This window comes from Micromys minutus (genome assembly GCF_963924665.1).
Source record: "Micromys minutus genome assembly, chromosome: 4".
Lineage (NCBI taxonomy): Eukaryota > Metazoa > Chordata > Mammalia > Rodentia > Muridae > Micromys > Micromys minutus.
Window position 1 is genome coordinate 32,722,287 of NC_137973.1, and position 24,134 is coordinate 32,746,420.

The 24,134-nt window shown below is 43.2% G+C and overlaps 1 protein-coding gene across 1 annotated transcript in view; it reads right to left on the reverse strand.

Annotated features, from left to right (window-relative positions):
- Positions 1-12,287, reverse strand: part of LOC308420048 (uncharacterized protein) — a gene marked incomplete at both ends in the record, with an annotated part of 39,286 nt that extends 26,999 nt beyond the window's left edge. The window contains one exon of the mRNA XM_080916000.1: positions 12,205-12,287. Coding sequence (XP_080772126.1) covers positions 12,205-12,287 — 83 coding nt within the window. The remainder of the gene's footprint in view (positions 1-12,204) is intronic.
- Between the last annotated feature and the right edge of the window lie 11,847 nt (positions 12,288-24,134).

A 24,134-nucleotide genomic window follows, 5' to 3' on the forward strand; every position in this document is an offset into this window, starting at 1 on the left:
CCTTGTGCAAACAATACTAATGATTTTGAAGTGGTTGGCTTTAAGTGTAATAATAAAATATTTATGTCTAACATATCAGAGCATATTTTTTTTCTAAACTAGTTTCCCTTATGGATACAGTAACTTTATAGGTAGGCCATAGTTGTCTTTATTTTATAAATATTAATGTGGAGCATGCGGAGATAGGGTATATTGCCTAATCTCAAAGCTCTCAGTTGAGATTTGAGACCAATTGGTTTAATTTCATAGTGTTATACCTGCCCATTATGTCCTGATTTTGACACCTGATAGGAGGACAGGATTCCTAAGTACCTGTCACTTCACTGATCATTGTGGCTCAATCTACTGACTTGGTTAGTCAACAGGTATCTTCCTGATCCCTCAAAATGCGATGCTCATGCCCTAACTTTCAGTTAAAATAAATATCCTTTTTGGATAGAGTAAATCAACCACAGCTTCTTGTCTACTTTTCCCATTCAGAGGTAGACTATAATATTTCAATCTTTTTCCTATATTAGTTTCAGGAACTTACGTGACTCATAGACATCTGTTAAGATATATAATGGTCAAGCTTAGGTCAATAAGTAGCCTTTAAGGTAAGAAATCAGACTAGGGTGCTAGATAAGCAATGTGGCAAGGCCCTGAGCCTGGACACAGACAGAGGCTTGGTGGAGCAGAGCAGCAGCTCCCATTGTAATGCTATCAACTGAATAAAACCCAAACAACCCTCTATGTGGCTATGAAGGAGGTACACCTATCCTGATGAACCACACTACAAATATTGACCCCCTAAACCACGATATAAGAAAACACTGTGTTAATAAATTAGAGCATAGTTTGCTAAACAACACTAAACCATTTAAACTAAACTTGATACCTGGAAGTGAGGTGTTGTAACTGGGCAGAGACTGTAGTAGACAGATGTGGCAGGTGCCATACAGATGTGGCAGGTGCCAGCAGGCCTCTGGGGAAGGACCTCAAGGAGCCCTTTGAAGAGCCAGGAGGACAATGAAGAAACTCATGGCACTGTGGAAAATAACCTGTATTACTTTGGCTAACTCATGCCTTCAAAGAGAATACTGGGGCAGAGACTATAATAGCAGAAAGATCACATAAACCATGACCTTTGGTAACAAAGAAAACAGAAAATGTACTATAGAGGTTCAGGCAAAGTTTTAAAAATGCTAATAGGCTTCTTCTCCAACCTTCCACTAGCAGGTTTTTAAAAGCTGCATTATGATAAAATATGGACAAAAAATAAGTATTTTTTTAAAGAGCCATTCAACCTTTTGTTTCATGTCTTGTTTTTGGCCACAGGCCTGCCTTAACAGCTGCAAACTTCCTATGTATAAGTATGTGTCACTTTGCCTGGCTTGAGCCATTTTTGAACAAAGTGTAGAGGCAATGTGAAGAGCCAGACTTGTTAGATTTAAAAAACTCAACTGTTTCTTGTCTTTTCAGACAATTAAAGCTTTCAAAATAAAAAGTGGATGCAAGAGAAAAAAAGAAATCAAACCTAAGATGTGATTGTTAGAGCCATGGAGAAGGCCTCCAAAAATATTCAGGGAAGAGGCTCATATGGTCTTCTATTTAAACTAGCAGCCTGTGGGAATCTTTAGGATGAGCCTCTCCATTTTACAAAGACGTTCCTAAAAACCTGATGGGTCCACTCCCCCACTCCCCATCAGATGTAGAGGCAGACCAACATAGCAAAAAAAAAAAGGGTTCTGAAAATAAAGGGGTGTGTGGGTTTTGTCCTGTGGGAATAATGGTAAGTTTATATGACACCCTTTCAGCTCTTTAAGGAATGGTATCCGAACGGACAGAAAGGATTAAGACAGTAAAAGAATGAAGAATTCTTTCCTTGCTAACCCCTAAACAATATGGCACACCAGCTATTTGCACAGCGTATGTATACATCATCGATGTTATAGTTTGGATCTAGAATGTCTCCCAAGGGGCCCGGAGAGATGGTTGCTCTAACAGAGAACCGGATTTGAGTCCCAGAACCCACATGGCAGCTCACAGTGCTTCATAACTCCATATCTGCATATCTTCTGGGCTTCATGACACTGGGCGCTCAGGGAAAAGCAACTCACAGGTAAAACACCCCATATGCATAAAAAGAAATAACTTTAGGAAAGAAACAAGATAAGAGTCTGTGCATATTCCATACAGAGTTTTAGCCCTCGCCATTCTGGCGAAGCCAGTTGAATCTGCGATTGTGAAGACAGCAGACACAGGGGACAAATCTACATGAACTTTCATGAACGTCTAGGCTGGTGGAGCTCCACAGTTCAAGGCTGCTGTGTTTTATTAGCTCCTGGAGGACCTCATGGGGAGAACTGTGGCCTGGATGGGGGGTACCTGGGTGGAGAGGAATGATTGGATGAGAGTACCTGGGTAGAGAGGAATGATTGGATGGGAGTACCTGGGTGGAGAGGAACGAATGGATGGGGGTACCTGGGTGGAGAGGAATGATTGGATGGTGCTACCTGGGTGGAGAGGAACGATTGGATGGCGGTACCTGGGTGGAGAAATTAGCTCTGCAGGAATGGAAAGGGCTCACCTTCTGGAGCTGAAGCTGGGCCTGGGGTGGAGGTGGGTGGTGGGGAGTGGGGGTTGGGAAGTGAGGGGGTGGGGCGGGTAGAGGGGGGTATGGGGAGGGGTGAGAGGTGGTAGGGTAGTGCTCCAAAGACTGCACAGCAGGTGAAGAAACAGCTGAGTCTCAGCTCCAGAGCTCCGGGCCAGGAGCAGTTAGGAAAATGAGAAACAACCTTGGGAATAAAAAAGAGAGGGGCCTTTGAAATGGGCACTGTCTTAACTGAAGAAGAGGCGGGTCAGAAGTGGTTTATGCTAATGGAACTGAGTTACTCCTACAAGCTAATAGAATTCAAGAAGGGATTTAGTTACCTATGTTCATTCAGTTCAACAAGAGTCCAGCCAGAGCATGGCTTCTGCTACACACTGGGTGTATGATTGAAGGCTGGTGTGCAAAGACACATACACTCTTTACGTCACGCGGCAGACCTGACTGCATAAAGAGCCAAAATACAATACACAAAAAATAGGAGGAGAGCCCTTAATTAAATTTGACTTTTAAAAAAGTTCATAAAGAAGATAGACCCTGTGCTGGCACCAAGGATAATTTAAGAAACTTTATCAAAAAATAGAAAACTGAAAATTCAAGCTTTTATTTAAAAATTGCCAGCTTGTTTTAATTGCTCCACAAAGTCTCCACATATCAGAGCATTTTATCCTAGAAACTGGCACAGTCATCAAGTAAAAATGTCATTTTTAATTAAAAAATATTGTTAAACAAAGTTTGTTTTCACTAGTAGAAGAAAAAGTGTCCCCATCCTCTCCTAGGTGACTACAGCTAGGGTTGGTGGCTCTGTAGTCCAGCCCTGCAGCTTTTCTAGTCAAGCCACTTAATGAGTCTTTATAGTTTCTAAAATAAGGTTCATGACAATAGATACTTTAGACAGGCCATTGCAAGAACAAAACAAGATCACCCACGGTTAGCATTTAACTCATTGTCTGCTTCGGCTTAAAAATCCAATAAATCACAGTCATTAAAAAAAAAATCAATGTTTGTATACCACACAAAATTTCTTGACTCTAAAATAATGGTTCTGGGTTAATTTCAGTTTTGTTACAAACTTCTCCCTTCGCCTAAGCCAGTGACCCCAGATTTCCATTTATCAGCTTCCTGCCTCATCATAAGACCCAAGTTCTGAAATTGAATAAGCAGGTTCCCTAACTTCCTTCTCTATGTTTCAGGAGTGGTGTGTGTGTGTGTGTGTGTGTGTGTGTGTGTGTGTGTGTGTGTATTACACTCAAGTATATTCAGAACCACCCCCTTCATTGGCCAGCCTTATCTGTCAACTGTAACAAAAAACCTCAAAGAAGGAAATTATGAGAAGGCTTCAGACAGCTGGTGGTAATTTCCTCACACAAGCCCGTCCACCCTTTCAACACCACTGTTTATGTGCATCCCATGTTGGGGGAGGGGAATGTGTGAATTTTCTGTGTCATTCTCCTCACGCTGAGCATACATAACAAGCCTTGAAGATTGTGCAGACTGATATTATGGTCAATAAATACTTTTCTGGAAACAGAAACAATACTGACACAAATTCCTAAGAGGCTTCCAAGCATTCTTGACAATCCACCATCACTAAAACCGGAATCACTGTCCAGGATGTGGCAAGCTGTCCTAGGACCAGCACATCAGTCCATCCAGGATGGCGTTCGAGCCATAAGGAGAATAAATGTGTAGAATGGCAAAACCTGACTTAAGTCTGAGACTGGATTTTTGAACTATGAAAAAGTTTGCTAAGAACAATGTGGCCATGTCCACCCATGGCCCTTACCTTTGAATGTAGCTGTATACTACCTTACCCCTGAAGACCACCTTATCCCTGAAGACTACCTTACCCCTGAAGACCACCTTACCCCTAAGACCACCTTACCCCTGAAGACTACCTTACCCCTGAAGACCACCTTACCCCTGAAGACCACCTTACCCCTGAAGACCACCTTACCCCTGAAGACCACCTTACCCCTGAAGACTACCTTACCCCTGAAGACTACCTTACTTACTCCTGAAGACTACCCTACCCCTGAAGACTACCTTACCCCTGAAGACTACCTTACCCCTGAAGACAGACAGATGATAGGAAGAAACAAAGAAATAAACAAACAAGGGTAGGAAGAAAGAAGGGAAGAAATACATACATATACATACATACATATATACATACATGCATACTACATACATGTACACATAACCTATCTTTGTTTTTTAAACATATTTCCACTCATAATTGTTTCTCTACTTTTGAGAAGAGCTGCAAAACAGCACAATGAAGTCTTACAAATCCACTTGGTTAATCATTCATTAACTGTTTACACTCATTAACTTTTCCTCTCTCCTCACACATATACACAGTTATTGTTGACATCCAAATGAATCATTGAAGCCATAATGTAGATTCCCACTACTGAAGACTTAAGTATATCCTAAGAATTTGATAATTTAATAATTAAAATTATTAAATATCTGTGATTTCACCCCTTCCTGTCAGGCCAGCATTTGTTCCTGTTAAACAGAAAATTTGCTCATCTGAAGTCCCTGAAGCAAAGTTCTTTTTTTTCCCTCATTTTTTATTAGATAGTCTCTGTAGTTACATTTCAGCTGTTATCCCCTAGCCCCTCCCATTGCCTCCATGAAGGTGCTCCCTCTTCCAACTTCCCTCTCCCACCTCAGCACACTGGCATTCTCCTACACTGGGAAAACAAGCCTTCCCTGGACCAAAGGTCTCTCCTCCCATTGATGCCAGAGAATGCCATCCTCTGCTGCATATGCACTTGGGGCCATGAGTCTCTACTTAAGAACTCATTGGTTGGTGTGTTAGTCCCTGGGAGCTGTAGTGGGTTTGGTTAGTTGATGATTTTGTTCTTCCCATGGGGTTGCAGACCCTTTCAGCTCCTTCAGTCCTTTCTCTAGCTCCTTCATTGGGGTCCTCATGTTCAGTCTGATTGTTAGCTGCAAGTATCCTCCTCTGTATCAGTATGGCTCTGGCAGAGCCTCTGAGGAGGCATCCATATCAGGCTCCTGCCAGTAAGCACTACTTGGCATCAGCAATAGTGCTTGGATTTGGTGGTTGCATATGGGGTGGATCCCCAGGTGAGTCAGTCTCTGGATGGTCTTTTCTCCAATCTCTGCTCCTCTATTTGTCTCATTATCTCCTCCCATGACTGTTTTGTTCCCCCTTCTAAGAAGGACTAAGGCATCCACCTTCTGGCCTTCCTTCTATTTGAGCTTTATAATTTCTATGAATTGTTTCTTGGTTATTCCAAGATTTTTGGGCTAGTATCCGCTAATCAGTGAGTACATACCATATGTATTCTTTTGTGATTGGGTTACCTCACTCAGGATGATAGCTTCAACCTCCATCCATTTGCCTAGGAATTTCATGAAGTAATTTTTAATAGCTGAGTAGTACTCCATTATGTATATGTACTACAATTTTGTATCCATTCCTCTGTTGAAGGACATCTGGGTTCTTTCCAGCTTCTGGCTATTATAAATAAGGCTGATATGAACATGGTAGAGCATGTGTCCTTGTTAGATGTTGGAGCTTCTTTTGAGTATATGTCCTAGAGTGGTATAGCTGGGTCCTTAGGTAGTACTATGTCCAATTTTCTGAGTAACTGCCAGACTTATTTCCAGAGTGGCTATACCAGCTTACAACCTCACCAACAGTGGAGAAGTGTTCCTCTTTCTCCACATCCTAACCAGTATCTGCTGTCAGCTGAGTTTTTGATCTTAGCCATTCTGACTGGTGTAAGGTGGAATCTCAGGGTTGTTTTGATTTGCATTTCCCTGATGACTACGGATGTTAAGCATTTCTTTAGGTGCTTCTCAGCCATTCAATATTCCTCAGTTGAGAATTCTTTGTTTAACTCTGTACCCCATTTTTAAGAGGATTATTTGATTCTCTAGAGTCTAACTTGTTGAGTTCTTTGTATATATTGGATACTAGCCATCTATCAGATGTAGGATTGGTAAAGGTCTTAATCCGTTGTTTGCTGGTTTGTCCTTTTGACAGTGTATTTGGGCTTACAGTAGCTTTGCAATTTCATGAGGTCCCATTCTTCTGTTCTGGATCTTAATGCATAAGCCATTAGTGCTCTGTTCAGGAAAATTTCCCCTGTGCCTATGTGTTCTAATCTCTTCCCTACTTTCTGTTCTATTAGTTTCAGTGTACCTGGTTTTGTAAGAAAGTCTTTGATCCACTTGGACTTGAGCTTTGAACAAGGAGATAAGAAAAGATCGATTTGCATTCTTCTGCCTGCTTACCGCCAATTGAACCAGTACTATTTGTTGAAGAGACTGTTTTTTTTTTCATTGAATATTTTTAGCTCCCTTGTCCAAGATCAAGTGACCATAGGTGTATGGGTTCATTTCTGGGTCTTCAATTCTATTCCAATAATCTACCTGCCTGTCTCTGTACCAATACCATACAGGTTTTTTAAAATCACAGTTGATCTGTGATATAGTTTGAGGTCAGGGATGATGATTTCCCCGGAAGTTTTTTTTTTTTTTTTTTTATTGTTGAGAATAGTTTTTGCTATCCTGGGCTTTTTATTATTCCAAATGCATTTACAACTGGTCTTTCTAACTCTATGAAGAATTGAGTTGGAATTTTGATGGGGATTGCATTGAATCTGTAGACTGCCTTAGGCAAGATGGCCATTTTTACAATGTTGATCCTTCCAGTCCATGAGCATGGGAGATCTTTCCACAATCTGAGACCTTCTTCAATTGCCTTCTTCAGAGATTTGAAGTTCTTGTTATACAGGTCCTTCATTTGTTTGGTTAGGGTCACCCCAAGGTATTTTATATTATTTGTGACTATTGTGAAGGGTGTTTTTTCTCTAATTTCTTTCTCAGCCTCTTTATCCTTTGAGTAGAGGAAGGCTACTGTTCTTCTTCTTCTTCTTTTTTTTTTTTTTTTTTTTTGAGTTAATTTTATAGTCAGCTACTTTGCTGAAGTTGTTATCAGCTGTAGTTCTCTATTGGAATTTTTGGGGTCAGTTAAGTATATTATCATATCATCTGCAAATAGTAGTATTTCTACTTCTTCATTTCTAATTTGTATCCCTTTGATCTCTTTTTGCTGTCTGATTTCTCTGGCTAGTACTACCAGTATTATACTGAGTAGGTAGGGGGAGGGTGGGAGGCCTTGTCTAGTCCCTGATTTTAGTGGGATTATGAAGCCAAGTTCTTGACATCTAACTATCGGTAGCCACCCTAACTGATACTTGGGTTCAGATCTACACAATCAAGAGGGTTTATCAAGTCGTCACTCCTAAGACAAAGACAATTTCCCTCTGGAAACCAGTTTCTTGGCAGTTTAAAACAGTGCCCCCCCATTTCAGCTGGCAGGGATTCAAAAACATCGAGTTACAGCCCCAGAAAGCTTTACACAATCAAGTACATTCAATGAGAACTCACTTCCTGAACACCATTCCCCAGTTCCACATTAGCTCCAATACCATTGTATTCCGTAACAAGCTTCTGGCAATTCTCGCCAAAAGAGAAACAATTCTCTAACACTCATTTATCCTGAATATGAGTTAATTCCATTCTCATATCAGTCCCATAAAGCAAAATCCAATAAGCGATGTTTTAACCCAACATTTTAGAAAACAAAACAAATGTTAACATTTTCAAGATGGCTGAGAGGATAGTTCAGGTGGTATAGGGCCTGCTGTGCATGACGAAGGACCCGAGTTCAAGCCCCAATGCACACTGAGAGATTCTGTAAACAAAGTAGGGACTTCTGAAGAATGACAGGCAGGACTGACTATATTTAGCATGCACATGAGGACTTAACACATGCCTGCATGCACGCACACACATCTGCACGCGCACACATGAAATAAGTCTTGGGAGGAGTACCATGCTTCCTTCCTCCTAGTTATGCATTTCCGAAGGCCATGCTAAGCTGCATCAATAAATGTCAAAGCCCTAGACACGTCTCTTTGGTACTCTCTTGTGCCAGGATCCTTAGACTTTGTTAACCACAGCTCTAAGCCTATGTATTGTCAACCGCCAGACAGCAAATGGTCCCTTTAGATTCTGTAAGGTACGAGCAACTGTCCGGAAGGTAGACAAACCAGTACATAATGACGCTTGCATGCAAGCCTAGCGACATGAGGTTCAATCCCTGGAACCCACATAAAATGGAAAGAGAGAACTGATTCTTGGTATGCCCACCTTTCTGAGTCCCAACTATATCTTTTTCCCTGTCTTTTTCTTTCAGATGCTGGCTAGAACCCAAGGCTGCTTTGGAAGTCAGTGTCTAACACTATGGGCTTCCTTACTCCTTTTCCTATGTTCTGCTCCTCATCTTGTGGCTGCCTGCTGCCCAGCGGCTGACCTCTGTGCTGCCTTACACCAAACAGCATGACTCTCCTTCCTTCTCTTCCTCATTCTCCTCGGTCCTTCCAGGCAGCTGCAAGACTCCCGTCTTATCTATCCTAAGGTTTTTCCTTTTACACGCTAACAAACCATCCTCCGTCTCTCTGAATCCATTCTTAAATTCTTTTATTAAAGAAACTAAGGACACCAGTTATTGCACGACAGCTCCACAGGGAAGCCCCAAGCTTTCTGGTGACAGTGCATCATAGACCCTGACTTTCCACAAACACACTGTGGCTCCTCCCACAATAATTGTCAACGCCACTATGAGACAAGGCCAGCTGGTCTGACCTATTTCTCATTTTAAATCTCAGCTGGAAGTTGCTGTGATCTCTAAGGTGTGGGAAGACAGTTGGAAAAGCGAGGGGGTAGAGGTGAAGAGAGAGGAAAGTTACTTCAAAGACGGCCTTTTTGCTTTGTTATTCCTGATTTGGACTTGCTTTGCTGTGTTCTGAGACAGCATCTCGTAGAACTCACACTCCTGACCTTACTGGCTCCATCTCCCCAGTTACTGCAATGAATTTCTGGCATTTGTCTGTTCAGCTCAAAAGCAAATCTTGTTGGACTTTGGCTTTCCTGTCACATGACTGAAAGCAGCCACACTTCCTTCATGCTCTCTGCAGGCTGTAGTGACTTATTCCTGCCTTAGGACACTTCCAACCTGGAGCCTCTCTCTCCACTGGTGACAGCTGCTCAGTAAAACTTGGCATCAATACTTGGAGGCATGACAATAAAAGCCACCCTCCCATGCCCCCTGCTGGTAGAATCTGTCTTGCCTTTGCAGCCTTGTGGGTGTATTTTATTTGGCCCTAAATGCTCCCTGTAGTTTGGTTAAGTATTTTCTGTATTTTCAGACTCTCCTGTTGCATTCACTTTTGCTACACCCCTATAGGCATTTTGCCTATTTCCTAGTGCTAGGGCATCATGGGCCTGCCATCCTCCATCCTTATTAATGTCTAGTTTATATGGTCACCATTTCTCTGGTCTACTGTTTGATTCTGTTGCCTTTGCCGGGTTTGCTTGATTGGTTGATTGATTGATTGATTGATTGATTTGGGACAGGATCTCACTTTGTAGTCCTGGATGCCTTGGAATGTAGCCTTGAACTTGTGGCAACCCTCCTGTCCCACCCCTAAGTTCTGAAATTGTAGGCATACACCACTGTGTCTGGTCCCTGTACCATTTCTCATCAGGTTCCAGAGCTCAGCTTAGTGAGGCAGACCACTGGCCACATGCCTGGTCAGCCCTCCGACAGATTCTACTCTTGGATTGCTTTTTCCCCAAAATTATGGGCTACCTTTTGGAACTGTGAGCTACAATAAACCCTTCCTCCCATAAGGTGCATTTCATCAGGGTATTTCATCAGAGCTGCAGGCTCTGGATGACTGCTGTTGATCAAGTCTGTGTTTGATGTCTGAGATGGAGGGATGACAGAGTTCAGGAGAAGTGAAAATATACTGCCTTCAAGGTTATTTTATTTTTTAGTCGGATGTTCTGGTCCTGAATATGCTCTTCTAGGGGAGACGAGCCACCACAATGCAAACATATATGCGTGGTGAACACAGAAACTCAGTTTATCAGACCTGGAAGGACTGAAGGCTGTAACCATCACAAAAGCTGATGTTTGCATCCCCAGGTGACAACCTGTCAATCCCTATCAAGTTTTGAGATGACTGCAGCCCCAGGTAACTGTGTGACAGGCCACAGACTGAGCCCCTCTGCTGCTGTCAGCCAAGCTGCTCAGATTCCTTGCCTTAGAACAGCGGTTCCCACCCTTCCTGATGCTGCAACCCTTTAGTACAGTTCCTCACGATGTGCTGACCCCCAACCATTAAAGTATTTTGGTTGCTACTTCATAACTATAATTTTGCTACTGATATGAATATTAAGGTAATTATCTGATATGCGGGGTATCTGATATGCAACCCCTGTGAAAGGGTCTTTGACCCCCAGATGTGTTGCAACCCACAGGTTGAGAACCATTCATTGCCTCAGAGACTGTGAGATGAAAACTGTTTCTAGTTTTTAACTATCAAGCTGTGGGCTGGTTTGCTATGTAGCTAGAGCAACCTAATATAACTAACAAAAAAACTATAATAAGACACCACCCTTTCTGTCAGTCCAAGGTCATGCTGTGGATGCAGAGGCTACTTTCATCCCTAAAGAAATTGTTATCCTCCCTCAGTAAAGAACAAAGAAGTCAGAGCAGTTATTTAAGGATTCACAGTAACACCTAGATTCACAGTTGTAGTCTTTACTTTTCTATTGCTACACTAAATCACCATGAGCAAGGCAACTTAAAATAGAGTTTATTTGGGCTTATGGTTTGGGAGATAGGCGGCCAAGATGCAACACAGGGGCATAAGTGACTGGAGGAGGAAGCTCAGGCCTTACACTTTGAACTCCAAGCAGGATGCAGAAAAAGTAAAACCTTGCTTCGGTGACATGCTTCCTGCAATAAGACCACATCTCCTAGAGCTCCCCAAACAGCGCCACTAACTGGGAACCAAGTGCCCAAATGCCAGGGCCATTGGAGAACAATCCCATCACACTGGCACAGTGGTGGTGAAAAGTGAGTCGAAGAGTGATCTCTGACGATTGTTTTACAGTCTGTGCCTCTTATGCATGTTCCCTGGGGAACGTGCTTTTAATCATTCACCGAGAACGTTTTCAGTTAGAAAATACATGAAGTTCATGAAGATCTTTCTTGTTGAGACCCCGAATAAAGCTATGTTGCAGAAATCACTGTTGATTAATACAACCAGAGATGTGATAGGGTCAACTCTAAAGGAGACAACACTGTTGCTGTGGTGAAATGAATGATAATCCCCCCTTCCCCACCCCTCCCCCCAGGCTCTTATGTTTGATTCCAGGTCTCCAGGTGGGGGAGCTATTTGGAAGGGATTAGGAGGTGTGGCCTTGATGGGGGTGGTGTGTCACTGGGGGTGGGCTTTGAGTTTCAAAAGACTCATCCCAGTTCCAGTGTGCTCTGCCTCCTGTTGGGGATCAAGATGTGAGTGCTCAGCTGCTGCCTGAGCTATCTGCTACCATGACAACAGATAAAGTCTGTTGTCATCCAACATCATAAAGTCTAATCTGCCCTGGTCCTAGTGTCTTGTTATGAAAAATAACTAATGTAGATGCTGAGATAGGATTCTGTTTCTGCTTGTTCGCTGGGGTACCGGCTCCATGCCAACATTCCTCCTTACTTTCTGCCAGCTGCTGTTGGGAAGTGGATGTGGGGGTGGATGAGGACACACTGGGCAAACTTCTTCTTCTGAACAGTGGGCATCGCTCGCTTTATGTCTTTGTGGTTTGAACAGTGTCCCAGATTCTCCTTTGAGATTTGCAGTTCCCTTGTTTTTTTTTTTTTAATAACCTAAATATGGAGTAGCCTGGTGCTTTTCGATATAGTCTCGGTCATTCATTTCTCTGTGATGACCTGCGTGGGTTTTACTGTATGAATGGGAAAAGAAGTCCTCACAAGGTCAGACTCTGCAAAGCAGTTTGTGATTTTTAAAGCAAGTGGGCTGTTTAAACGTGTGTTGAGTTGGGGACCATGTTGTTTTTGTCTAATTCTAGCAAAGAACTTTATAGTTGATTTCTATTGACACATAGCTCTGTTTAGAGTTGTATTTTTTAAGGAAGCATAGCCTTCCTGGCATCACAAAGGAAGACCTTTTAAACATAGACAAGTGAAAATAATCACTCCACTGTGCATGGCATAGATATTTAGCACCTGCTCATCAGGCATGAAGTCTGCTACTTTACAGCTTGTGTGACATTGTCAAACTGCTTAACTTTTTAAATGCAGTTGGGGATAATAATTAATATCATTCTTTCAGGGTCATGAGGATTGAATGCTTATTTAAAAATGCATAGAGCCTGCCTGGCATATAGTATTGTACTCAAAACACTGTTTGTAGTGATGGAAGAGATAGTTCCATGGTGAAGAGGACTTGATGTGCTTCTAGGGGCCCCAAGCTCAGTTCTCAGCACCCACATCATGTCTCACAGACAACTGCAACTCTAGCTCCAGGGGTTCCCAGGTCATCTTTTGGCCTTCTTGAGGACAGGAACATTTGTACATGCATGTGCACATGTGTGAGTGTGTGTGTGTGTGTGTGTGTGTGTGTGTGTGTGTGTATGAAACAGAACTCATATACATAAAATAAAATAACTATTTAAAAACCTAAAGCATTATTGATAATACAAATTATAAATGAGCTAACAGTGATTATTGACCGTGCTGTTTGCTACAGATAACTTACTCTACAGTCGTTATAGGAGACTCTTTAGGTCTTGAACAGATGAACTTATGAAGATGCTCTGGCAAATAGGACTGAGAGAGCCAGTGATTTGGGTGGATTGGAGTGTCCCCTAGACATACCATCCCTGCCTGTTTCTCCCCTCCCACCATAAACACCATCACCATTTGGTCACCATGTGAAGTTCTAGGCATGTATTCTGACATTAAAAAGGGTCTTCACCGTTTGTGCTGGCTAGTTTTATGTCATCTTGACACAAGCCAGAGTCATCTGAAAGGAGGGAATTCTACTGAGAAAATGCCTCTATAAGACTGGGTTGTAGGTAGGCCTGTAGGACATTTTCTTAGTCAGTAATTGAGTACGAGGGCCCAGCCCATTGTGGGTGGTTCCAGCCTGGTCTGGTGGGTTGGAGTGCTATAAGAAAGCAGGGTGAGCAAGCCTTGAGGAGCAAGCCAATATGCAGCACTCTTCATGACCTCTGCATCAGTTCCTGCCTTCAGGTTCCTGCCCTGACTGCCATTATGAACTACTATATAGAAGAGTAAGCATGTCCACCCAACAGCTGACTCAGACAGATGCTGACACTCACAGCTAAACAGTGGATGGAGCTTGGAGACTCTTATGGAGGAATAGGAGGAAGAATTGTGGGCCTCAAAGGGTATAAGAACTCCACAGGAAGACCAACAGAATCAACTAACCTGGACCCTTGTAGCTCTCAGAGACTGAACCACCAACCAAGGAGCACACATAGGCTGGACCTAGGCCTCCCCGCACATATGTAGCAGATGTGCTGCTTGGTCTTCATGTGGGTCTGAACAACTAGAGGGGGTGCTGTCCCAAAAGATGTTGTCTTTCCTTGGGATACGTTCTTCTAGCTGGGCTGCCTTGTCTGGCTTCAGTGGGGGAGGATGCACCTAGCTACTCAGACTTGTTGGTCTAGGATAGGGGGATACCCAGGGGCATCCTTACCAGTTCAGAGAAGAGGAAGGGGGATGGGAGAAAGATTGTATGAGGGTGTGAGCAAGAGGGAGCCAGTGAGCATGATGTAAAGTGAATAAGTAAAAGTAAATAAATAAATAAATAAACAAATAAGAGTAACTGTGATAAACTCTTTCCTTCCCAAGTTGCTTTTCATCTTGGTGTTTGATCACAGTAATAGAAACCCTGATTAAGCATTAGAATGATCACTTTCTTTTTGTCCCATGATCTACCCCTATACCAGAATAAGCAGGAATTGGGCCTCTGCTTAGGGCTAAATTAAAACCAAACCAAACAAACAAACAAACAAACACCAATCAAAGATAGTCAGCACCGTGTAATATAAATACTCCAACAATAAAGTTGTTTCTCTCAATCATCTCTGTTAAGTTTGCTTTCAGTATCTTGAAAGAACCAAGTTATCTGCCTGAAGGCCAGACTGACACTGTTTGCATGTGATCAGAAATTGCTGTCTCTTCCAGGACCTCCTTACAAAATCTCATTTTTGGACTTCCTTTGGGTACCAAATTTGTAGAACCTAAGCCTCATCCATAGACGGCTTTCTATCTGAATACAGACTACGAATATCATCCTGAACACACCTTCACACTGCTAGCCGGCCTACACCATCGAATACATTTGAAAGGCAACCCAGCTTTATTTGTATTAACTTGCCTGGTGTAGGTGTATTGTTTTGCGTTGGGATCTCTTTGACCCACAGTTGACAAAGCCTGCAGGTCAGAAGGTCAAGTGCATTTGTATCCACCTTCCTTTTATTTCCTTGGCTCAGCTGATCCATGGGTTCCTTCTCACTGAGAGCTCCTTAAATCCCACATTCTCACTGAGCTTGGCCCTTACCGCCTTTGCCGTGAATTTGTTTCAACAGCCTTTCCGTGATCCCATCTCTTCACTCGGCCTATTTACACCCATCTCCCGTAGTTCTAACTCACACAAAAAGCAGGCCAGACGTTGTTTCGACACTTGCCATGAAGCCAAAGTGAGTGGGAAGGGGGAAACAGTAGCAAGACATCATAGTTTTTTCTTAGTGTTGTGTAGAAATGAACAGTTTACCTAATGCAGAGGTTCTATCGCCCAGATGAGACGCACAGATGTCTAGAGCGTCCTAAAGAACCCTGGTGCTGAGCCCCTCGTCTAAAAGATTCTGCTTGCACTGGCCAAGAGGGGAGTGTGTCGTTCAAGTCTTTAAGCCTTACCAGATGCTTCTAACACATAGACAAGACTGAAAACTACTAATTTACAGTATGGATAGACAGGCACTTCTGCGTTCAAAGAGCACGAAATAACATGTTTCTGAATTGACAGTGCTGTCTGGAGGCCAAAGGGCCATTAGCTTTAGAAGGTAGCGCCTGGTAGTGGTGGCGGCCTTTGAAGGTCATTTCCAGCTCCTGGGTCCAGCCATCCTCTGCGTACATGCAAACAGCTCCTTCATATGCCTCCGCTTCCACACACTGGGCCACACTGTTCTGACTGCCAACCGTGAGGAGCTACTTCTCTTCGAATAAGTCAGAATAAATCCTTTCTTCCATATGTGGGTTCTGTCAAGTATGTTGTCTCAGTGTTGCTAAAGTAACTAATATGGGGTCTGGATCCACTCTCCCTAATCTCTGACAGAAATTACTAAAAACTTTGACAACATATAAAATGCTGCCTTCCAGGTGCTGCAAGTTAAACAGCCTAAGATGGCAGCCCCCAACTAATAAGAGAAATCAGTATTTTAAGATGAGGTTTTGGTAAACTCCATCTTAGAATCACTTTTGATACCCCCAAACATTACAGATTATAAGTAAAATGAGTATGCATAACTACTGGCTCAAAGTATTTCCTGTTAAGGGTTTGCCAGTGGGGGTCCGATGGCTCTAGTGTCTATCTGGTTGATATTCTTTCTGGTGCGCATTTGGCTCTTTACCTAAATCTGTACAACAAAGTACCCCGTGTTTCTAGAATAATCACAACAAGAAGGCAATCTTCTGCTGCTGTTTCCTTGGACTTGAAATTCCCAGCCTCCTGGCTCAAGAAAATGAATCTCTGTCCTCTATATTATCCAGCCTTTGGTAATAGGTTCTAACACTGAATGAAACACAGACTATGAACCTTGTCAACTGTAATTTAATCTTCACAGTTAATGCCCATTAATTTAGAGAAGAAATGTGTAGACACAATAGAGGCTCGGGATTCCCAAACAGAATAGACTGCAACCTGGTTAAAAGTGTTTACTTACTACAGATAGAAAAAAAGGCACGAAGAAGGGGAATGATCGTCACTGGACATTCACTGTTCTCGGAAAAAGAACTCCCCTGTATCCTGGACACTGGACCTCTCAGGCTTTCCTAAAAAATTAAAATCTATTAACAACTCCTGCTCCTACTTCGAACGTTACAGACAAATGTAGCAAGTGTGTCACAGGGCTTCCCTGAACTAACAAAAGAGAAACTGCATCCCTGCACGTATAAAAATCCTTATTGTAAATGAATAATTTGCTATCAAAGGTTTGAGTGGTAGCAACGAGGACTCATCAGCCTAAGAAACAGTTACGTCGAAGGCAGGATTCTGACACATGTTCTAAGTAATACCACACTACCGCCTCACAGGGTACAGCCAGCCAGATTTTTGGGAAGAGACCATCTTTATTTTTTTTTTTGTCTTCACCCTTCTGTCTGGTTTAACATTTGCTTCATGCTCTAACGTTATGCCCACAGTTTAGAGCTGAGGCTCTGGAGGGCATCTGCAAGCTAAGCTAGCCATCATCGTCACCCCCCAGGGAACAGTACAGGTAAACATGGGGGTAGCCACTGACATTCATGAGCTGAGACGCAGGAAAACCACACTCCCCACCCACCTTCGGCATATTAGAACCCATTACTCCTCTGCTCTTACAACTGCTATGGGAAGTATGCTACCAGCTCCTAGAACATTTATATTTCATTTTAGCTTTGGTTTTCTGTTTGTTTGTTCACAGACAGTCTCTCTGTGTAACAGCCCTGGTTGTCTTGGAACTGGCCTCAAATTCACAGAGATCTGCCTACTTCTGCCTCCTGAGAGCTAGGATTAAAGGCATCCACTACCACTGTGCAGCTTTGATTTAGCTTCTTATTGATTTTTTTTTACTTGAAATTACAGTTATTTACTTTTTAGTTAACATAAAAAATGATGGGCTAATTTGAATCTCTTATTTATTTATTTATTCATGGGATTTGGGGTTCTGTTTTTGAGGCATAATTTTGCCCTGTATCTCAGGATCACTTTAAGCTCATTATATATATGTGTGTGTGTGTGTGTGTGTGTGTGTGTGTGTGTGTGTGTGTGTTTGTGTGTGTGTGTGTATATACATATACATATATTAGCAGGGTGCAAATCTGCAGTTGAAGCAACTAAAGAGGCTGAGGCAAGAAGACCATGAATTTGAGGCTAGCCTGGGCTATGTAAGAAGACCGTACTGCAACACCTTACTACCATAGTTTAGAGAATCATGTGTTAGCCCTACAAAATGTCTACTGTCGATGACAATGAGAGAGATTACCCTTTATGATGAGTGTCTATTTCTTTCCAGATAAAACGTTCAGCTGTTATATAGAGAGCAGGCAAGAAGCTTTGAAATTTTAGAAACATGTGTGTGAATACACAGATTTATTTTTGGCTAAAGATCACTCACATTTTTAAAACATAATTACATGTGGGATAAACTTTTACTATGTATGTATATGAATATCTCTTGCTTCATCCTTTAACTTCCAGTAACTTATACGTTTCTTAATAGAACCGTGATCCCTTTAACTGCGGTATAATTGGATCATTGACTACATTTTTTGCATAAATAGGGGTAGTGCAATGAATGAAAGCAATCAAGTATTTTTGAATAGACCGACCCCCCTCTTTCTAGTTCACAGATCCAGCAGGCACTGGAGCATGTAATACAGATCCAGCAACTCTTCTACTCTGAGGTCAAATCTTCCATCCCAAGCTCCATCCCATTCATAGGAAACTGAGGCCTAGAAAGGTCTCGATTAGTTAAAGGCAAAGCAAAGACTTGAACCCACCATTGCCTTTTGGCTTGAGTGATAAGTGCTGACTTCCCACGGGGAGGAGGGCGGGCGGGGAGTGCAGAGGGAGGAGTTAAAAATTCTGTGACAGAGACATGCTTACTTTGAAAATGGCAGCCATACAATCTGTCCCTTCTTTTGGAAACATTAACATGCCAGATTTTCATCTTGCTGTTGCTACACGAAGAACACGGGACCTAATCTGCTGCGTGTTTTCTAGGCCAGCGTGGAGGAAGGATCTGGGTTCAGATGGGGTTAGCCGGTCCAGAGCATCCAGCCAACAGGACCAGGTCAGGCTCCAGCACTGCAGAGTAAGAAAAGCCTCACCAACCTCCCTGCTGTCTCCAGCTAAATCAAATAAATAAATACCTAAGAATGAAGAGACTAAGAAAAGGCAAAGATGAGCGCTCTGCGAATTCCCCCTACTAGCCAGGCTCCTGGGTCACCTTTCCTTGGGCTCCGGTCAGCAGGTGTTGCCTCCAGCCTCACCCACACCGGTACATATTAAGCAAAGACAGAAACCTGGATTCCCACCCTTTCTCCTGCGCATCAGCGCCACACCTTCCTACTCTACTTAACCCTGTCCCAATTTGCTCCTGGGGTCCCCATCTCTCGCGTGCCCGCCAAACCTTCCCCAGTAACTGGCACTGGGTGACAACCTCCCGTGACTATGTAGATCTCCTGCCACGACCCCAGCCCTGTCCAGCAAACAGTGCACCAGCACCCTATACCACAGCACACTAGCAACCCCGCACCGCAGCTTCCCCTGCTCCAGCGGCAGAAGCTGGCCATGTTTTACCTCATCCAGGGTGCCGCCGAGGCTGCCTCCTCCTCCTCTGCCGCCACCGCCCAGCTCCCAGCCCGCTCTGGGGGTCGCCGTTCCCGGCTGGAGGGCTGCCGTGGAGACTGGCGAGGTGCGTGGTGAGCCCAGCACGGCGGCGGCGCGAGGTGGCAGATGGATCCGCTGTCCGTGCGCTTCATGGGTCCGAGGCCTGGGCACTGCGCCCTAGCTATGATCTCTGCTTGGTTTCCCTTGGTTTCACCGGCTGCCCAGGCGTGTCCTCCTCGCGTGGAAGAGCATCCAGCCCAGATGCTGCGACTGTGGCGGAGACGCAGCCAGGTTCGGCCTCCCGCGAGGCTGTCTTCCAACTGCTCCACCCAGGCGCTTTTGGTCCTTCTGCTACACACGTAGCTGCCCTGCATCCTCTAGAATCTCCGCGTCGCTCTCCATCTGTGACCTCAGCCTGGCAGTCTTGTCATTTCCAGACCTCACTGCCTTTTCGTTCTTGTGCACTCCAATGTCACCTTCCCCAATTTCTAAGCTTAAAGAAGTCCCTGGCTGGAGATGGCCCAGCAGGTAAAGGCATTTGCTGCTAAACCCTATGACCCGAGTGTTCAATCCTGGTGATAGAGTCTGACATCCTCCAGTTGTCCTTTGACCTTTACATGCTCGTGGTACACACACACACACACACACACACACACAGAGAGAGAGAGAGAGAGAGAGAGAGAGAGAGAGAGAGAAAGAGAGAGAGAGAGAGAGAGAGAGAGAATAAATAGATGAATAAACAATAAATAGAAGAATAAATAAAATAAAGTTCCTCCTGTTCTAACACCTCGGGATACTTTCCAGGTTGCCTCTCTCCTCCCCTAAATTGGCCATCCTTGAATAATTTAACCTGTCCCTTATTACTGACTCCTGGGAATGCTACTCCAGATAGCTGGTTAGCCTCTTTGCCTCATGTTTAAGAATCTTGTTGTTGTTTGTTTTTCCAGCTTTTTCTTTGGTTCTTGGAGGTGGGGAGCGCTGTCCTAAACAGCTGTTATTTTTTTCCTAAGTTGGAATTTTCTGATGGTCATTTTCTAAAAACTCTTATCAAACAGTATCTACCATCAGCCCAAGTGAGTGCTGTCATCTACACACACACACACACACACACACACACACACACACACACACACACACAGACAGACACACACGGGGGAGGCAAAGGCAAGTGGATCTCTGTGAGTTCCAGGCCACCCTAGGCTATAAAGCAAGTTCCAAGACAGCCAAGTCTATATAATGAGACCCTGTCTCAAAACAAAACATAGTTTACCAAGGCATACTGGCTTATGCCAGTGATCTCAACTATTAGGGAGGCTGAGGCCGGAGGACCAGACGTTCAAAGCTAGCCTGTCTCAATACAAAGTAAAATGGGACCCGAATGTAACTCATTGGTAAGTACTTGTACAGTGTGTGCAAGGCCCTGGGTTCTATTCCCAGCACCTACAAACACACAACTCTAAGGTTAACTAAATCACCTTTAAGTTCTCTGGTAGTTCAGACTCATAGCCCCAAGGGACCATGTTAGTTGACTCTGTTGGTCCTCCTGTGAAGTTCCTGTCCCCTTCAGGGCCTGTTATCCTTCTTCCTACTCTTCCATAGAGTCCCCAAGCTCCAGCCACTGTTTGGCTGCGGGTGTCTTTATCTGTCTGATTCAGATGCTGGGTGGAGTCTCTCAGAGGACACATGCTCCTGTCTGCAAGCATCACAGAGTATCATTAATAGTGTCAGAGATTGGTACTTGCCCATGGAATGGGTCTCAAGTTGAGCTGGTTATTGGTTGGCCCATTCCCTCAGTCTCTGGACATCCCTGCCTTTTTAAGGAAGTTCAAGTACTTGATACGCGCGTGTGTGCTTACAGCCAACAGTCAGTGCTGTGATAATGTACTTTCAGAGAGCCAGAGCTGAAAAAAAGTGATTAGAATTTATATAATTCTTACCTGGATGGGAACAATCTGTAAAGAAAATATACGGCATGGCGAATTATAAAAATAATGCTGATGGTTTTCAATGGTGAGAAAATATTTTAAAAGAAAATATCTAAAACTAATTTTTGACTTTTAGATTGAAGAGGTGTTACAGGGGCTGATAGGAACAGGAGAGCTGGCTGGCCTTCACACACATTAACTGTTTCAAAACCTTACTAACCCCTCCTTCTTTTTTCTTTTTTGTGAATGGCTAAGAGGAGTACTCACATTTACTTTCTGGGATAGCATGGCTTCTCTTAAAATTTCTTTCTCTGTCAAGTTTTCCCATCCTTTTGACATGGTATTTTGTTTTGTTTTAAGCCCTCGATGTTTACTGTGGATGCACAGACACATATGTGTTCCTGTACAGACTACAGAATCCATGGGACAATACATGTGACTGAATGACAGCATGTCGTATCCCACATGCATACAAGTATTTTTGAATAAGTCTCTGATTGGGGTGGCTTCTTTAGGTAAACGTAGACATAATTCATTAAAAAGTCTTTACATTCTGTTGTTTGAATATAACGCTGATGCAGACAAACAATACCCTTATAATTTTAGTTTTGTGGAGGTCAGGATTTAACCTGACGCTTAACAGGTCTGACAATGCTCTACTGGTTAACCACAAGCAGAGTCCCAGCGGGACTCACTAGTACAGGTTCTGGGAACTGGACTAGGTCCTTTACAAGAGCAGCCAGAGGCCTTAACCACTGGGCCCCTCCAGCTCCAAATGCTGCATTTTTAAGTGAGAGTTTTCACCTCTGCCATATTGCATGTCCAAACCTTTGCTCAGAGTTTTGCATTGTACTATTAGTACTTGGGAGGCTGAAGAAGGAGAATTTCAGTGAATCTGAGATCAGTCTGGGCTATCCAGTAAGTTCTAAGTCAGTCAGGTTAGAGAGTAAAAATTCCTCTCAAACAAAACAAAACAAAACAAAACACATGCATTCTCAGGCACATACCCATTTCTACATAGAGAGACACATATTGCCCACATACACCCCACAGTCAGATATGCCCACATACACATGTATACCTTCCCACACAGAGATACACACACACACACACACACACACACACACACCTGTCCCCACACAGAGACACATACCCACACACGCATAGAGATACATATTGCCCCACAGAGATACATATCCACACATGCATATACCCCCACATACCTGCCCTCCACAGAGACATATACCCCCCACAACACTCACAGAGACATATGCCCACATTCACAGAAACACATACCCACATAAGTACAGAGATACAAACCTGTACACATACATAGAGACACATATCCACACATAAACATACACATACCATCTACCCATACACAAAAGATACATACATATAATTAAGACACAATGAAAACAAATCTTAAAAATAATTTAAAAACAAGAAATAGGCCCGGAGAGATGGCTCAGAGGTTAAGAGCACTGACTGCTCTTCCAGAGGTCTTGAGTTCAATTCCCATCAATCACATGGTGGCTCACAACCATCTGTAATGGGATCCAATGCCCTCTTCTGGTGTATATGAAAACAGCTGCAGTGTACACATATAAATAAAATAAATCTTAAAAAAAAAAAGAAACAAAAAACAAAACAGACTTCGGGCTTCTACCTCTCTTACATAGCCTGGGTTCCTGTGCTCCAGGCTACCGCTGAGATTACTGTTTGGGCTTCTTTCAGGACTTTTCTTTCCACATCAAAGGCTACAGTCTTTGGTACCATGTTTGAGGGATTCCTGTCTTTAAGAATGTCAACATTTGTGATTATGATATCCGAGGCATAGACTCAGTGCCAGTAACAACACTCTATTTTGTTCTTGATTCTTTTTTCTTTTGAGTCAGGGACTCGCTGTCCTAGACTAACCTGGAACTCACTGTGTGGTTCACATTGATCTTGAGCTCACAATCCTTCTATCTCAGCCTTCTGGGTGCACGTTTGCCACTGTGAAGTGCATGCCCAGTTCATAGTCTAGTTCTTTAAGCCAACTAACTAACTAAATAAATAAATATCAAAAGTCTGCATCTCACCAGAATCCTGCCATCGAAGCCTAAGTTTCCAGAAAATTCTATTTGAGAAAAATATTAACATTTTACAAAGTTATGATAGACAAAGATAAAGACAAAGTACTTCATACAACTTTTAGGAGAATTATTTTAATTTTCGCCTCCCAAAAGTGCAGTTTAAATGTTTTATGATGGTTTAAATGTTAAGTGGTTTCTGACCTCCACTCAGCACCTGTCCTTCTGGTATCTCTTTTTGTCTTGAAACAAGTTAGTGGTGGCGAGGCTTCTATCCCACCAGTATCTTCAGGTCTTCTCAACAGTGAGTGTTGTTGAGAACCCAGAGCAGAAGCTGGGGAGATGACTCCGTGGGCTAGAGCCCTTACAGTATACACAGGAATGTATGAGTTTGAATCCTCAGCAGTCATTGAAAAGCCAGCTGGTGGTGTTTATTTGTAACCCCCACCTTGGGAAGCAGAGATGGGGAGATCCTTGCTGCTTGCCAGCTACCCTCAGCTTAGCCGAACCAGGGAGCTTTGGGTCTAGATAAAGTGAAGTGATCCTGTCTCCAAAGGTAAGATGGAGAGGCTGGAGAGGTAGCTCAGCAATGAAGAGCCCTGTCTGCTCTTTTAAAGGACTTTAGATTCAGTCCGCAGCACCCACATGGCAGCTCACAACAGTGTAACTCCAGTCCCAGGGGATCAAACACCCACTCTGACCTCTGCAGGCACACACGAGGTATACACCCCCAAACATAAAATTTTAAAATGTAAAGGTAAGGTAGAAAGCTGTAGGAAGACACCCAACACCATCATTTGCTCACACACACACACACACACACACACACACACATATCGCATACACATGAAAGAACCTAAAATATATATGTATAAATGGAACATGTCTGTAATGCCAGCACCTAAGCAATGGGAGTTGGTGGAACAGGAGTTCAAGATAATCCTCAGCTATAGTGAGTTTGAAGCCAGTTTAAGCTATATGAGATCCTGTTTAAAAAAAACAACAA